Source organism: Lactuca sativa, chromosome 3, assembly GCF_002870075.4.
Source record: "Lactuca sativa cultivar Salinas chromosome 3, Lsat_Salinas_v11, whole genome shotgun sequence".
In the NCBI taxonomy this organism is placed as follows: Eukaryota; Viridiplantae; Streptophyta; class Magnoliopsida; order Asterales; family Asteraceae; genus Lactuca; species Lactuca sativa.
The window spans coordinates 51,533,486-51,551,827 of record NC_056625.2 but is presented as its reverse complement, the minus strand read 5'-3'; the positions used below and the strand labels follow the sequence as shown (position 1 = coordinate 51,551,827).

At 37.4% G+C, this 18,342-nt stretch overlaps 1 protein-coding gene across 1 annotated transcript; it reads left to right on the top strand.

Annotated features, from left to right (window-relative positions):
* Positions 1-15,783: 15,783 nt before the first annotated feature.
* Positions 15,784-16,994, top strand: LOC111914459 (riboflavin synthase). Its single transcript, XM_023910199.2, has one exon. The coding sequence runs from the start codon at positions 16,001-16,003 to the stop codon at positions 16,853-16,855; it is 855 nt and encodes a 284-aa protein (XP_023765967.1). The 5' UTR covers positions 15,784-16,000; the 3' UTR covers positions 16,856-16,994.
* The last annotated feature ends 1,348 nt before the right edge of the window (positions 16,995-18,342 follow it).

The window sequence follows — 18,342 nt, the reverse complement described above, 5'->3', positions numbered from 1 at the left end:
GGTACACCCCGCGTAACTCCTTCTAGGGGTTTTTGGGCTAAGCGTTATGTTGGGCCTTGAGTGTTGGGCCTATATTTTGGACTTCATGCAATAGAGTCTTGGACTATAGAAGTGGATATATGTGCTTTGGGCCCTTGGTTTGGGCTTGCCTCTTAGTTTGGAATTTGGGCCGTGTGCGGGCCCATTTATTATTGGGCCTTGATGGGCCCAATGGGCTTAGGGATTTAATGGGCTGGTAGGTCGTCTATCTTTAGACCCAATAAGTGAGAGGTTGGACTTAGCTCCTAATTGAGATAATTGTGGGTTTGGCACAGGGTTAGAGGTCGGTGCGTAGCAGCAGTGTTTATAGGAGTTGTTCTTCACCCGAGGTGAGTCTTCTCACTATACTTTACCTAGAGTGGTAATTAGAGTTATGTGACAGAGTATTTTGTATGCTATTTATGTGATGCGATGCACTGCATTATTTCTATGGGATTTATGTTGTATGTGTTCTAAAGTATACAGAGTTATGACCGAAAGGTCCACAGAGTTAGGACCAGAGGGTCCACAGAGTTAGGACCAGAGGGTCCATAGATTTATAGCCTTGAGTGGCTAATATGTGTTTTATGTGGTATTTTGGGGAACTCACTAAGCTTCATGCTTACAGTGTTATGTGTTATGTGTTTCAGGTTTTCAAGTTAGCGGGACGGCACCGACTTGATTGTACACACCAGAGGAAGAGCTATGTTTTGAGGATCCTGGATTATTAATTATTCAAATATGGAGTTATGTTTTGAAAATTGAAGAAATAAGATTGTTTTACAAAGTGTTATAAAAGTATGCAATTTAAAAATGAAAAATTTGTTTTAAATTTTCACGTCGTTACAAGTTGGTATCAGAGCCTTGGTTTGAGGGATTCGGATGCACCTTCGGGTATATCTGGACTCAAACTGAGGAATGGAGAAAAATTTTCAAAATAAATGATTTTTCTAAAATGAGCAAGAGTTTCTAAGAGAAAACGATAAATAACAGTGTGTACAATCAGCCAGAGCCCGAACGATGATTTCCCAAAATACCTTTACCTTATGTTTTATGAGATATTATGAGATATTATGCATGCTAGAGATAGGCTAGGTATTTCATATATTAGGATTAGAGTTGCCTGATTTGTGATGGCTTAGCCTAGTAGTTGATGTTATCTGTGATGCGCTTTCGAGTATGTGCTAAGTAAGAGTATCCAACAGGAATCCTTGTAGAGAGGGATTTGAGTAGATGAGTAATCTAGGAGAGATACCTAGATGAGCATTGGTGGAGCCTATCGAGAGAGTAGCCAAATACCTGTGGGGGTAGAGTTGCAGAGTTCAGTGATATCTTTTGGGTATGAGTATAGCTAGTGGAGTTATCACCTAGGGCGCGTTATATGTGTTTATCCGACGCCCGAATGTTGCTTGCTTCGTGATTTGTGGAACTCCCGATGATGGGAGTCAGCTACCAAGTGAATGTGACGATATTTAGGAAGTAGATGACTGGCATCATAAGGTGTTTCTCAGCAGCTGATGGCGGAGAAGTGTGAGAACCTAGGAAGAGCCTAGGAAGTGACCTTAGTCAAATAAGTATGCTGACAGAGTAGAGCATTTTGTTGGGGAGCAAGCATGCATGTTGAGATTGGTGATGAGAAGGTTGGGCAACTACTTAGGGAATCCGGGATGGTCCGTGTAGAGAGTATGGGTAGATGTGGAAGGTAGTATGGGCCCGTACTACTGAAAGCAAAGGACCCATACACGATGCAGGAAGTATTCCAGAGGTTCTAAGTAGCAGATTGAGAGGTGATGTCATGGTTCGAGTACCATGATTGGTAGCAGATCAAGAGTTGATGGCATGGTTCGAGTACCATGATTGGTACCAGATCGAGAGGTGATGTCATGGTTCGAGTACCATGATTGGTAGCGGATCAAGAGGTGACGTCATGGTTCGAGTACCATGATTGGTGGCAGATTGAGAGGTGATGTCATGGTTTGAGTACCATGATTGGTGGCAGATTGAGAGGAGATATTGTGGTTCGAGTACCATGATTGGTGGCAGATTGAGAGGAGATATCGTGGTTCAAGTACCATGATATGTGGCGGTCAGTGCTTCTGGTTTTACCGGTTATTCCGCAGAGATTATGTAGACCAAGGTCGGATGTGAAAGAGTATGGGTCCAGAAGGCCAGGATGAGCGAGTTTTAGTGGAGCATCCCTTGATAGGGGAATCAAGTTAGCTCCGAGGGATTGTTGGTGATATGCCAGTAGAGTCGCAAGACTCAGAGTTGAGCAGGGACGGTGCGTTATGGAAGAACACATTCTGATTTGGGCAACCGACCAATAGTAGAGATGTCACCGTTTGTGACCCGAGTGGTGCTATTTTTGTTTCCTGAGGGAGACGTAAAAGGTGTTGGGATTTCGGTTTCTGAGTTGGGGGTGAGCCTTGTGGGATCGCACTGATGGTGATCTTCAAACTGAGTATCTGGCAGTAGGTCTGTCGCGAGGGAATGATATAGCTTGAGCAGGTTGTCAGTGGGGACTGAGATGGTCAAGGACCAGGATACACCCTGTTTGAGTATAGTAGGGCATGTGTTAGTTGCAGCGTTGGACGATCAAGAGGAGTATATCAGGGCGGTGACTCTTATTGTCTGTGATGGGTATAGAGAGTGGAAATGTGGTTTCTGCTCTTATGATAAGGGATGTGTCGGAGCATTGGGCGAGAAGTCGAGGATGAGGAGCATGATAGTTCATTAATTCCAGATTAGGATTCAGGGTTAATACTGGATATTTGGGAGGTCCGGTGATGGTATGATGTAAGATTCTGAATGACTAAAGGCAGTCATGATGGTAAGTTCTGAGGATTTCCTACGAGATTCGGGTACTTGGAGTTGTTTGATCTCTGTCAGGGAGATCATCGAGCGTTGCAGGGCACCTTGCGGGATTGGGTGCGATGTTACTGGTGGAGACAGTCTGTGAGATAGAGTGTTGGTGCACCAATTGGTGATGGTTCAAACCCTAAGTGGGGGAGGACCGGGTATTTTGTTGAGAGGGCCAGAGATCTGTTCGAGATCGATTAGAGATCTGGATATAGAGACCTGCGGTGTGGATTCATGTGATCAGGGTTATTGGTGTTTGAAGTGAGGTACAGAGCGAGATAATGCATGTGGCGTATGTTTGGTAAAGGATGAATGTTTCCACGGCAAGTGGTCATCGATCGGAGACCTTGTGGTGGATAGGAACTCTTTAAGGTTATAATGATGAAATCAAGGTGGTTGGCTCGTAGGGTAGTTCATTGGTTGAGGAATGTTGGTTCAATGTTTGGGCTGTTATGCAGTTTGGGAAGGGCAGAAGTTGATTAGTCAACCAATTTCAGAGTCATTATGAGTATTCTGGCATGAGAATGAGCAAAATGGGAAGGAGTTTCGGATTGCCATCAAAATGTTCTAGGTCGTTGACGATCCCTCCATATTTCAAAGTAAGAATTTGAAATATTCCAAATTCCGGGTTGTATATCAGGAAGATCAGTGGCTGAGGCGAGACATTGTGAGGTTCTAGGATGGTGTATCGAGGTATCCGAATTTAATGTCTTGGATTTTGGATAATTTTGGGGTCGTGAGTTGAGACGACAAGTGGATTATCTAAGGCAATGGATGGCAGCAAGGAAAGGTGTTTTGTTATGACGATGGTCGTCAGTTATAGTGGTGCATAATTCGGGTAGGTGCGTGCACCTATCTATGGATGGTCCGCAGAGCATGAGTAATGATAGCAGTATGACGTCGATTTGAGGATGAGATTGTGAAGTGGTAAGAGTTAGTGGGGTGCGACTGTAGAGAGGTGCAGATTAAGGAGTTAGTGCAAAGGGGTGTGGTGATACTACGAGGAACTGTAGTATCCACCAGATAGCGAGAAGGTGTGGCAATACTGCGGGAAGCTATGGTATTCGCCAAACGGAAAGGGTGTTGCAGTACTATGAGGAGCCGTAGTACCCAACGGTCAGAGAGAGGGTGTTGTGATGCTACGGGGAGCAGTAGTACTCACTTGTCATAGAGAGGGTGTTATGATGCTACGGGGAGCCGTAGTACTCACTTGTCATAGAGAGGGTGTTATGATGCTACGGGGAGCCGTAGTACTCACTAGAAAGAGAGAGGGTGTTGTGATGCTACGGGGAGCCGTAGTACTCACTAGTCAGAAAGAGGGTGTTGTGATGCTACGGGGAGATATAGTACTCACTAGTCAATAGGAGGTTGTTCAGATGCTATGGGGAGTCGTAGTACGCACTAGTTTGCGAGAGGCTATTATGATGAAGCACTCTTGATCAGAGCATGACGCAGAAGGGTTTTAGGCTTGAATAGCCCTAAATTATGAGTTTTTGGGAGCCTGGTGGTCGGACCAGGGGCGAGACCAGGGTCTCCTCAATGATTGGGAATCATTATATTCTGAGTAAAGAGTGGACATCCCAATCCGAAGGAATTGGATAAGTAAAGTACGTATGGGTTGCGGGTCACAAGTCATGAGTTGAATGGGTCATTGGGACGAGTGGTTCCAACTTCGAGTCGGACCAAACTCTCGAGTTGAGTTGAGTCCTGGTGGTGTGCTGGATAGACGAGATGAGGTTCTGGAATCGGAGGTGGGTTCCATGTGAGGGGTATTGTTTGTCATCTGATTTCTTGGACCTGAGTAGGTCAGGGCCTTGGTTCGGGAGGTGCAGCGGGATGCACGGAAATATTGGGAAGTAATCAACAGAGTTTAGGGGTGATTCGATCTTCAGTAGAGTTGTAGTGTTTGCTTGAGGGAAAGCGAACGGCGTGACTTGTGCGTCACTAAGAGTTGAGACAGTTATTATAAGATAGGAAATCGGTGAGACCTTCTGGTTATGGAATGGGTGAACTTAAGGTTCATCTATTGGGTTTATAGAGGTCAGAGGATATTTTCAGGCAATCATGATCACCTTCTGGTGTTTAAGATTTGAGTTTGCGGTTCATTCTCTCTGATGAATCCTGACGATGGTTCTTGCGGTAAGACCTGAAGAAAGGAGGAGATTATGACCTTTCTGTTCCTTTTGAGGTTGCGATCGGGATCGATCAGGGAATCGGGGTTGGTAGAGTTTTATTAGGGTTTGTTAGTCGGTGGACGATTAACAGGGTGATGTTTCGAGGGTGGTCTGGCACAGGGTTAGACTTAGCTCCTAATTGAGATAATTGTGGGTTTGGCACAGGGTTAGAGGCCGGTGCGTAGCAGCAGTGTTTATAGGAGCTGTTCTTCACCCGAGGTGAGTATTCTCACTATACTTTACCTAGAGTGGTAATTAGAGTTATGTGACAGAGTATTTTGTATGCTATTTATGTGATGCGATGCACTGCATTATTTCTATGAGATTTATGCTGTGTGTGTTCCAGAGTATACAGAGTTATGACCGAAAGGTCCACAGTGTTAGTACCAAAGGGTCCATAGAGTTATAGCCTCGATTGGCTAATATGTGTTTTATATGGTATTTTGGAGAACTCACTAAGCTTCGTGCTTACAGTGTTATGTGTTTTAGGTTTTCAAGTTAGCGGGACGACACCGACTTGATTGTACACACCAGAGGAAGAGCTATGTTTAGAGGATCTTGGATTATTGATTATTCAAATATGGAGTTATGTTTTGAAAATTGAACAAATAAGATTATTTTACAAAGTGTTATAAAAGTATGCAATTTAAAAATGAAAATTTTGTTTTAAATTGTCACGTCGTTACAATTCACGAAGCTGGTCTATAAGAGGTGTTTAAAGAAGCGGCCTGTAAAATGACTGCCATTGGGTATCCATTCTTACCCACCACACTCTTGACTAATGGAGGGCCGTTAGCCGAACGGGTTTGATAGGACATTTAATCCTCATTAAAACTATGATAAAATATTAAGTAACTAAACCTTTTATAAATTCTCAATCTTAGTTACTTAGAAAAAATGTGGATTTGATGCTAACCTATGAAATTGCACGTTGCACCTTATTAGTCGTTAGTGGAGCGTGTGTGGTTAACCGGCACACTAATATGGGAATAATGAAGGATGGAAATGGTTAGCTCGTAGTTTTCCATAGATCAATGGAGCGTATGTGGTTAACCGACACATTGGTTAGGTGATAAATGACTTCGAGAGTACCAAGCTAATCTGCATGGTTAGTCACACCTTGTTTGTGATCCTCGGCATCCTAGTCACAAACTTGAAGGGCATAATCGAGATTTAACATGCCATTGAAAAGTTCAATGAATCTCAAAGAATCTAGGAATTTCAATTCATTTAAAACCTAATGGTCTTTTTCGTTTTTCATGGCGGAAATTGGTAAATCGTCATTTACCTACCTTCAAATATTTTACAATTGGATTATGGCGTCCCTATTCCGAATTGTAGAATACTGTGTTGATTCCTATCCTTAATATTTCAATTTGAGTGTTATATTAAGGACTTATATCAACTAACGTAAATTTCTCCCCTTATAGAAGTCTAGGACAGACAACTATTGTCTTTTGAAGGACAGAGTTTGTGATTGGTGGGAGGAGTTGTTAAGACGATGACCTGGGGGGATTTTATGACGAGTTTTATGGCTGAATTTGCATCGATGGGTTTTACATGTTTCAAAAATCATATTTTTGGCGGAAAAACATAAACCCGAAGTTCACATACACCCTAAAGGATCTATGTTCTCAATATGATTTGCAAACAACAATTTGAATTCAAGAACCCTAAAGTACATTGCAATTTTCAAAATTAAAATAAAGGATTAAGAAAAAAATACCTCTTGATTATACCAGTAGATAATCAATCAAAATAACCTTCTTGCAGTTGCTTGGAAGCTAGCACCAAAAATCTAATGCATGTAATGATTCACACCTAACCCTAGAAACTAGGAGGCTTGAAGAGAGAGGAGGCAGGAGGTGGAATTTTTGGCTTTGCCTTGGTAAGAGGGGATGGCCGAAATTATGCTCCTAGAAGGAGCCTTTTATTGGTGATCAAGGGGGCTATGGATAAGGCAGTGTCACAACTAGGAATTTGGATGCCTGTAACAACAACAATGATAACATTGTGAACCAAAAATGTGAAAGCATGTATGATACTTATTCAATAACAACAAAACTTCCATCAAACGCTTTATACAAGAATTACAACTAATCAACAAAGAGATGGAAACCCTAGAAATTTCGGTTTAAGTCCATTTTGGACTAGGAATTTCCTTACAGGGCCTAATGGGCCAATAAGTTTCGAATTTGATTATTTTGGGCTTAGAACTCTTAAATGGGCTCTATATGGACCCATATACATGAAACTTAATATTTTGGGCCTTATAAGCCTAAAATGAACTAGTTTATCTTAAATAGGCCTTATTTGGGCCATAACAAATCTAATTAGCCCTAATGGACCATAAAACTCATTCTAGATTTATTTTGGGCCGTAAACACTCATGGGAGCCTAATGGGCCGAAATTTTTTCCTTATGAGCTACATGTTTTTAAACAATGCAAGAATGGGCTTAAATTATTACATAACTCCTTTCAATAAGCCCATTCTCGGCCCAACTACAAAGCCTAGGAAGGAAGAGTTGACTTTTGCTTGCCACCTCATTTTTATTTTGTGGATAACTAGGAATTACACTTCAAACACCCAAGCTCTCTCTCATATTTCCATGCAACCTCATCTCTCTTCTTCTCTATTTCTTCTACTCGTCCGAGAGCCTCTCAAACACACACACATCACAACAAAACTCTCTTTAAATCACTCAAGACTCATCCATTCTTCTTCATCCAAAAATCTCGAAATTTTGCTTGTGTTTCAAGAGGATTTCACAAGATAATCATCATCCTTTGGTAAGTTTTCACATGTCTAAGTTATAAAACTCCTCTCTCATGTAAGATCACTCATTCTAAACAAGTTTTTGGTGATCATACTCCTAGAAAACTCCTTAAGTTCGAAATCTTCCAAGAAGGCTTGCTAGGATCAAGTTTTCTTCATTTCTTCCTTCTAAATAAAAAACAACAAGCAAAGGTGAGCTTCATACCCCTCTTTTACGGTTTTTACTAGTTTTATGGGGGAGAATACAAGTAAAAATGTGTAGATCTATGTCTATGTGTGTGCTATGTATGATTTTATGCATGTATGTGTGATTATATGTGTTTATGTGGTAAATATGCAACAAAAAGAGTAGAAAACTCGAGATCTATGACATAAGAAGTAAAACAAACATGATATAAGGTATACCACACTAAACAAGTCAAGAAAAATACCCTCTAAGATTTAAAATAGGCACATTGTAACGCAAAACAAATTTTTGGGCTTAAATTGTCAAATAAACAAAAGTTGGTGGAAAAATTGCTATTCACGGTTTTCTTGAGGGACAAAAGAGTAAAAACAGTTAAAATAAATGTTTTTATGAAAATTATGCTCTTCAAAGGACTTGAAATGTAAATCTTAGCTTCATGGACCAATTTTTGGGCTTTTCAGCCCATTAAGCCCAAAGTTGCGAAAAACATGATTTTCAAAGGGCTGAAATGATAAATTCCTCAAAACATGGGATAAAGAGTTAAACAAAACTATTTCAAGGGTTAAAATGCTTTTCTTTACCAAAAAGGATCAAAAATGTAAAGTTTTTGGATTTTGGGCCAACATTGTAAAAGTTGCAAAAAGTTTGGACTTTAACCAAAAAATACTTTTCTGGAAGGGCTGAAACTGCCAAAGAATACGTTTTGAGCCAAAAATATCACTTGAACAAGTTTATGGGTCAAATGTGTCAAGAAAATGGTTTAAAGGCTAAAATGTCTTTTTTGTATATAAGGGACTAAAATTGTCATCTTTATTAAAGAAAGGCTGAAATGGGTCAAACCAATATGTTGAATCAAATATTTTACTATTAAGATGTTGAGTCAAAAATACAAAACTACAACTCATGAAGATGAGTATCTGTATAATTCCAAAAATCATTAACAACAACCAAACGGCCTCATGCCGATCCGAAATAACAATCGTCCAATCAAACCTTCCAACAAATTATACAATTTCTAAAACAAGTAAACAATCCAAAATTTAGGCTTGAAAGTCCAATCATGCTTGTTGGGCCTTTGTGACCCATTAACATGATTTCGAGCCCAAGGAATAATAATAAATGTTATTGGGCCTCCCACGACCCAATTTCATATTGAAGGGACCCTCAATGGCTTTTAAGTGCTATTGAGCCTTAGTGGCCCATTAGTACTGCTAGTAAGGTCCAAGTAAACAAATACAAGTTGGTAATCAATAGTAATCAAAGTCAATTGGGATTTAGTGAGTAATAACGGGTGACACCAACGTGTGTTGGTCGTAGTCTGTAGTTATAATCAAAGTCTCCTGGAGGGAGAGCGAGAGTTTGTGTATAGATCTATACGGGGGTGACTCCCCCACACCTCAGCTGTTCGCTACAGTTAGACTCAGACAGTCTAGGGTGACAAAATCTTAAGATCAATTCCGGCGTTCACCAGAGTGCCAAGACAGACGAACTAGTCATTATCATGCATGGTTATAACGACTCACATAAATAAATCCAATGTAAACCAAGTAAACAAGGTAATTCAAAATCATTCACGTGATGGGATAACAATTCGAACCGTTATACGATATTTTATTTTCGAAAAACATCGGGTTTTCCGGGGAAGTTCAACATTTTTCACTTGTACTTTTAATACAAATATTTTCAGTTATACATGTTTTGAAATCATCATGCATATATTTACGGATCTTCACACCTTTTTATAAACAATGGTCTTTTCATAAAATATCAGATTTTCTGGGTTGTTTTCATTCAAACTATACAAAACATTTTCACATCAAACATGCTTATGAACTCACCAACATTTCATATGTTGACCGTTTTCAAAATAACGTGTATTCTCAGGTAACAGGTAAGCTGAGGCGTAGTACCAAGTATGTTAGAATGTTATGTTTTTGAAAACTATCAAACAATTTATGTTATGGACTTGTAATGTTAAAACAATGTACTTGATGTGAACAATTTCAGTTGTAATATATTGATGCGTGGTGATGTTTATATTATGATTCATGTATATTCATTGTGATGATATTCAATTTAAGTCACGCGAGCCCTCGGACGTTTCCTCCGTCTGGTTCAGGGGTGTGACAGATAGTTTCCTAAGCTAAGCCTTATCCATTTCCTTGCGCCCTAAGGATTCTTACGCTTCCTTAATGCCCAAGAAAGCCTTATAGCTCTTCTAAAATTTCGTCCCCCCCCCCCACCCCCTTAGGGAGCTTCTAGAATTGCTCAATGTTCAACTTTTGAACATTGTCACATTTACTCATTCCACTTTTAATTATTCCAATTAATCCCAAAATAATTCAAATTAATTTCAGATTAATTTACAATTAAACAATATAATTTTGAATTAATATATTTTTCTCAAAAACATATTAATAAATTATTTATTTTGATTTCTAATTAATTTATTAATCATATAATAAATTAATAAATCAGTCTCTCTCTCTCTCTCTCTCTATATATATATATATATATATATATATATATATATATATATATATATATATATATATATATATAAAGGTTATTCAATTTAATTACTAGGTTTGAGGGCAACCCAAAAGGACTTTGCTAATAATTCAAGCGTATACTAATTCAGTTATTGACTTAGAAACCTAATCCAACACATGGTTAGGTATCAGAGGGCTCGACGAAGAAGCCCAAGGCTTTTGATTCACGATCGAGAGGCTAGCAGGGCCCAGGCCACTGCAGAAAGTACGACAAGACGCACGATGGGGATTACAGGGTTGGTGGGTTAGGCTGCTATAAGTGTGACAAGACTGGTCATTACAACAGAGATTATAATGCCACCACCCATGTATTAGGTCTGATTTGCTTCCATTGCAATCATAGGGCCACAAGAAGATCGATTGTACGAATTTGACAACAGTAGCAGTTGTAGCATTCGCTCTGGCCACCTTAAGGATCACTGACGATCACCAGGGTAAGGTAGAGTTGCCAGTTGGGAGGAGTCGAGCTTTCCAGCTGACAGCCGAGGAGTCTTGTGTAGCACTTGATGTGGTTACTGATATGTATCTTCTTTTTATCGCATTTATTGTTTTATTATTTATGTTTATTGTGCATGCTGCTATTTAGGGATGTTCCTAGTGAACGATGTTCCGACCTTGGTTCTTTTGGATTCGGGCGCCACCCGATCATTTGTATCTCTTGCCCTCAACAAGAGATTTGATGACGCTCCTGGACAGCTTGATTATCCATTAGAGGTGGAGATCGTCGATCATCGTTCAATGAGGGTGTCGAGGGTTTATCGAGGTTGTATTCTGGAGTCATTTCGAGAGAGGTACCTGATCGACTTGGTTCCTATTCCTTTGCATGAAAGTAAGGTTATCCTGGGATGGATTGGTTGAGCCTTAATGGGGTGATGATTGATTACAAGCACCGAATAGTTCGGGTTGGAACCCTAAGTGGGGGAGATCCAGTTATTCATGGCGAGGGTGCTCAGCGTGGACCAACTCTCTATTCAGATGCGAGGGCTAGGAGGTATATTCAGCAGGGTTGTTCTGGTTTTGTGACTTATATGCTCGATACCTGAGAGGATGGAAAGAAGGCAGTTGATGATGTGTCGATCGTTCAGGAGTATCCCAATGTGTTACATATGACTTTCCTATAGTGCCTCCGGAGAGGCAGGTTGAGTTCCGTATATATCTAGTTCTAGGTGCGGCTCCGGTAGCCAATGCACCTTATCGGTTAGCACCTCCAATGATGCATGAGTTATCTATACAGTTGCAGGAGCTGTTAGACAAGAGATTTATTAGACCGAGTAGTTCACCATTGGGAGCATCGATATTGTTTGTGAAAAAGAAGGATGTTTCTCTCAGAATGAGCATCAATTACCGGGAGCTGATCAAGCTAACGATGAAGAACCGTTACCCACTTTCGATGATCAATGATTTGTTTGATCAGATATAGGGCGCGTCTTGGCTCTTTAAGATTGATTTGCGTCAGGTTATCACCAGATAAATGTCAGAGAGGAAGACATACAAAATACTGCTTTCAGGACTCGTTATGGTCATTATGAGTTCGTGATGATGTCTTTCGGGCTCACCAATACTCCAGCCGCGTTCATGGATCTCATTAACCGCGTGTGTAGACCGATGTGTAGACTGTAGACCGCTATGTCTAAATATCAATTATTGAGTTAGTGAATTTTACACGGTCCACTAAGATATCCAGAAACCATCTTTGATTATTCAAACTCATCTTGCTTTCCTCCCCATTTCCAACGGCAAATAGGTAACTGTGTTAGAACTTGAGGAATTTTGAAGAATGATAGTTATATCAAGATTTATGGCACCACTTCTTAACACAAAATGCAGGGATCTTTTATGCAACATATACATGATGCTACTATACCTTATATATATATATATATATATATATATATATATATATATATATATATATATATATATATATATATATATATATATATATATATATATACTCCTTTATGTCACCTGCATGTACACAAAAGAGATACATGGAGGGGAGATGTTGCCGCATGTTGTATTGGGAAGGTTTGTGAGACTATGAAAGCTTACTATTTTGGATATGTAACTATTCATAACATATTTCTAATTCTGATGATGTAAGTTTTTTTTTTAGAAAAGTTTACTATTTTTGGAATCGTTTACAACAATTGTCCTATTAATTAGCTAAATTCTTTGTGAACTTGGAAGAAGGCCATATGCTCATAGAGATGAGACCTTTTTGGCCCTTTACTTGGAAGCGTGTTTCGTATGTTATGTAATTGCTAAGCCACCAATCAATTTCACATATACGAGGAGGGACAAGAAGGGAAATATGCATAGTAATAATTAGCTAATGAGATGAAGGTATTTTTCCTAATTTAGATATTTATTTTGTTAGCATGATAAGATGGAAACAACGATTATAGCCCTTGAAGGAGATGTGAATCATGTGATGCTATGGTTTCAACGAGAGCACCAACGAAGGCCGAAAGGGGATAGCATTGGGCCATATTACAAATGGGCTAAGGAAAGATATAATGGGCTGGATATTAAAGTTCAAGAGACGCTTAGCCCTAATGATTAAGTTAAATCTAGTTTTTAGAACGTTATATTTACTTCTTTGCGACGATAAAAAATGTTGGAACTTGGACAAAATCCAATAGAGAGTCACAACAATGACAATGGGTGGTCAAACTATCTCCAAACGTTTTAAATAAATACGAAGGCTAACTGAAAATGAAGTGCTAGATAAGAACTAAAGGGACTTATAATTCATGTGTTATCAAAAGTGGCAAATTAGCCTCCATTGTAGATGCAAATAAATGAGATGAATATACTTCAAATATTATTTTTCGTGTGAAAATTAGAGTGAAAATATAATATAATCACTATTAACTTTATATTTTACAATAAATAAAAAATAAAAAATAGAGCTGTTGGAAAATACAAATATATTGCCAATTGAAGTAAAAATCAAGTAAATAATATAAATATGTTGTTATCATGGATTAAAAAATAGAATACATTGGCTATATAGATAGTAATAGGGATGAGATTTAGAACCGGAAAACCGGACCAGAACCGGAACCGAACCGGAACCGGACCCGTTAAAACCGGAATATATAGAACCGGGTCCGGTTCTGGGTTTAAAAATTGGCTTTATCCGGGTTCCGGGTAATCCGAGTTTGGGTCCATTGGGTCCGGGTAAACCGGGTCTAAAATCCGGAACCGATTTTTGGAACCGGAACCACTTTTAGGACCGGAACCACTTTTTGTGAAACGTTTACAAGATGCATATCTTATTCGTTTCAACTCCAATTGACATACGGTTTTTTCCAACATGTAGTTTAGAGTTTGTACATGATTCTAGACTATAAATTTTTCATTTTTAGTTTTATATTCATTGACTTACAGTCCTCAAAAGTTGAGATACCAAAGCTGAAAGTTTTTAGTTTTTTAGTTTTTTTGTATTCGGTGAAAGTTTTAAAGCATGCATGTCTAACTCGTTTGAAGTCGGATTGACATGTGGTTTTTTCCAACTTCTAGTTTACCGTTTGTACATGAGTTTAGACTATAATTTTGTCATTTTTGGTTTAACATTCAATGATTTACAGTCATCCGAAGTCGGGATATCAAAACTGAAAATTTTCAACTTTTCAGCTATTTGTTTTTGTACTTTGTATTATGTGAAAATATTAACACAAGTATATCTCATTCGTTTAAATTCGGATTAACATGCGGGTTTTTCCATAGTGTATTTTAAAGTTTGTACATGATTTTAGACTCTAATTTTGTTAATTGTGGTTTCGTATTTAATAAGTAACAGCCCCCCAAAGTGGGGATATCAATATGAAAATTTTCAAAGTTCAACCCACTAAGTTGTAAGTAATTACCAAAAAATTCCGGTTTTTTTGGGCCTAAACCCACTTTATCCGGTTCCAACCTACCCACTTTGATGTTTCCGGGTTTTCCGGTTCTAGACCCACTTTACCCGGAACCATACCCTAAACCGAACCGGAACCGGTTCCTATATACCGGTCCGGTTTCCGGTTCTATAAAATCCCGTTAACCGGTTCCGGGTCCATCGGGTCCGGGTTTGGACCCACTTTCATCCCTAGATAGTAAGAGCAAATGAGTTGTTCTCTTCGGTTTACCCTTTATTGTCAATTCTGAGTTTTTTTTGCTTATAATAAAGGCATGTGAACTTGTTAAGAATCTTGCATTAATGGTATATATATATATATATATATATATATATATATATATATATATATATATATATATATATATATATATATATATATAAAACTCGTAAGAACCGGTTATAAAATTAATTAAACTTTATAGCAAAAATTTAATATTATTAATCAATTATTTCAAATAAATTATTTTAAATAAACTATTAATTCAGAGATATATCTTAGTTATATCAAATTACAATCATTGATTTAAATAAATACATGAAATTATATCTAAATTTTATTTTATTTTTTATTTTAATGTTATTAATTTAATGTAATTAGAGTGTGAAAATAAAGAATGGGTCAACAGCAAATCACATTCCGAAGCGTAGATTTTCTGGAGTGTAGATCTACTATAATAAATGAAGGTTTTTTTGTCACATGTCCTCTTCTCATTCATTTGGACACATGACATTTTCTAAAAAATTTTAAATTTTCTATTTTCCACTTTTCATTTTATTGTATTTTTCATTTTATTAAATTAAAATTTCATATTTAATATGTAAGGTAATATATACGTAAAGTATTTATTAGAAATGGTTTATATATATATATATATATATATATATATATATATATATATATATATATATATATATATATAATGTATTCAATACATTAAAGCCTTACTAATTTTAATAATTTAAATTTTTTCTTATTTTTCTTATAATTTCAAACTTTTTAAAATTGTTAAAATTTCATATTTAATTTTTTTTAATTAAACTCATGTAATACATGAGTCTCACACCTAGTTCTTAATAAATGGAACAATTGGAAAATCTTGAGGTCTTCCATTTGATTTTGATCTTTTTAGTTTCTGTAAATTTCATATTTATGTAAAAGAGTTTTTTTTTTTCAAATGAATTTCATTAATTATTTTGTATTAAAGATTTTATACAATCAAGAACGTGAAATAACAACGCACTTTCATGCTTCTACTTTTATTTCTTATATTGCAAAATTATACTTTGAAAACAATTACTACTGCTTTCGAACTTAGAAATTGCAAAGAGAAAACTGAAATTAATTTCAGATCCAGTTGCTGTATGCCAGTATTAGTAAGCTTCGGATTCAAGAACTAATGTCCATGGCAGCAATGGCTATAGCTCCACGGCCGTTGACCAAAGTCAAATCGACAAAAGATCAGAAGATTCGAGGAGCATGATTCGTTGATGGTATTTGTTAGTTAAAATAGTTTTAGGGTTACGAAATGGCGACAAGGGTTTTTCCTATAAAAGGAGCCACCACCGATTACTGTCGAATCCGAATAACAAAAATGGCGATTTCATCAACCTCGATCCCCAAATTCGCACTTTCCAACTCTCTTAGATTAACAAGTCTCAAACCTAAACTCCCTTCATCTCTCATCTTCAAATCCCAGACACCAAAACCCCTTACCCTAAAACCCAACCGAAGAAACCAGATAACATCCCTCTTCACCGGAATTGTGGAAGAAATGGGAAAAGTCAGGGAACTAGGTTTCGACGAATCCGGCGAATCATTCGACATGGTGATCCATTCGCCGACCGTCCTCGAAGACGTCAACCTCGGCGACAGCATAGCGGTAAACGGCACTTGTTTAACAGTCACGGAATTCGACTCGGAGCGATTGGAATTCAAAGTCGGGTTGGCTCCTGAAACATTGAGGAAAACCTCGTTGATCGAATTGGAAAAGGGTTCGGTTGTTAATCTGGAGAGAGCTGTGAAACCATCGACACGAATGGGTGGGCATTTTGTGCAGGGACATGTGGATGGAACAGGGGAGATTGTTTCAATGGATGTGGAAGGCGATTCGTTGTGGATTAAGGTGAAGACGTCGCCGGAGATTTTGAAATTTATCGTGGCGAAGGGGTTCATTGCGGTGGATGGAACTAGTTTGACGGTGGTGGATGTGTTTGATGAAGAGGAGTGTTTCAATTTCATGTTGGTGGAGTATACACAGCAGAAAGTTGTGATTCCATTGAAGAAAATTGGGCAGAAGGTGAATCTTGAAGTGGATATATTGGGGAAATATGTAGAGAGGCTTCTTAGCAGTGGATTTGTTGAGAGTATAAAATCAAGATGATCAGGTACTCCATTTTTTTTTCCAGGTTGTAGTTTGAATTTGATCTTATAGAATGTTTGTTTTGTGTAACAAGTGTGTGAGTTTCAAATAAAACTTGTATTTCTCAAATGGTATCTAGAAATTTTGTTCCCGTTGACTATACCTGCGTTTAAAGAAAGACGATCACAAAAAATTTGAGGGTATTTTGAGATTTATAAAACTTTTAATTCTCCAAAAATTGGTGATGACAGATTGATACATCATAGCAAGATCATGTTCCATCTTATTTGCTCTCATCCAGAATAAATTTGTCTTTTTAATTTTATCCTCTGCAATAAACCGGCCAAAAAAAAAAAATTTAATTGTGTTTGAGGGACTATTTGAAAAACTGATCTTTATATGATAACTTTGCTTTTAGCTAATAAAATAATAATGTTTTTGTAAAAACTAGCTGACAAGATCAAGCTAATTTCTTTTTTGGTATTTTGTATTTTCATAGCAGAATAGAAATAAGTCAAATAACCAAAATTGAAAAATGAAAATTCTGCACAACTTAAAAACAACACAACAACCCTAATAACCATTGGTTAAGGCTGTAATTTAGCTATTGGCATCCAATTAAGGTGGTTCATGACAAAGAACTAAATTTTGAAAAAAAATAAGCTCTTTTCAACCTTGTACGAAAAGTTATGAAGGTCGGAAAGTGGAACTTCAAATTCCGGTTCTAAACATGTAAAAATCAAGAACCAAACACTGAAAAACCCAAAACTGATTTTTAGGAATATGGGAAGTGTGGGAATGAACCCCACAAGATTCGTGGGTAATGTGCATATTGTTGCAAGTTGCAACGCTAACACCAAAATTGTTTATAATTTTTGTGACATGTTTTCAGAAATTGGATTGACATAGGCGTATTGAAAACTGGTGGGGATGGGTACAAGTTGTATTTAAAAGATATGAGCTTTGTATTGTCTTGGATTTCGATTTGTGCATGTCCCGATTATCGACTATACCATCTACGCTATCAGAAATAAACTCATGAATATGTTTTAGTTTCATAATTGATATACAAAATCGAAATTCTACAAAAAATATAAGACACAACTTTACAATAATTTGATCACTTTTTTTTGTTAGTACGCTACTACTGGAATTCGTTAACATTGTGATGATCCGATGAAGAATGACAAAATGGAAATATTTATTGTATAACTAATTGCACTTGTTCTTTGAAATTATTCCACAATTAACAGTTTTTAATTTTGGTTATTAAATCATTAGTTCACAACCTTCCTGAACTACCGTAGAAGACAAAGTGGAAATATTCATGATTAGGGGTGAGATTCATGTATTACATGAGTTTATTTAAAAAAATATATATATAAAATTTTAACAATTTAAAAATTTTGAATTTATAAGAAAAATGACAAAAATTTTGAATTATTAAAATTAATGAGACTTTAATGTATTGAATACATTATATATATAAACTCTTTCCAATAAATACC

What these genes read in the sequence shown, in the direction of transcription:
- LOC111914459 (XM_023910199.2), top strand. Translation starts at nt 16,001, where the DNA reads ATGGCGACAAGGGTTTTTCCTATAAAAGGAGCCACCACCGATTACTGT.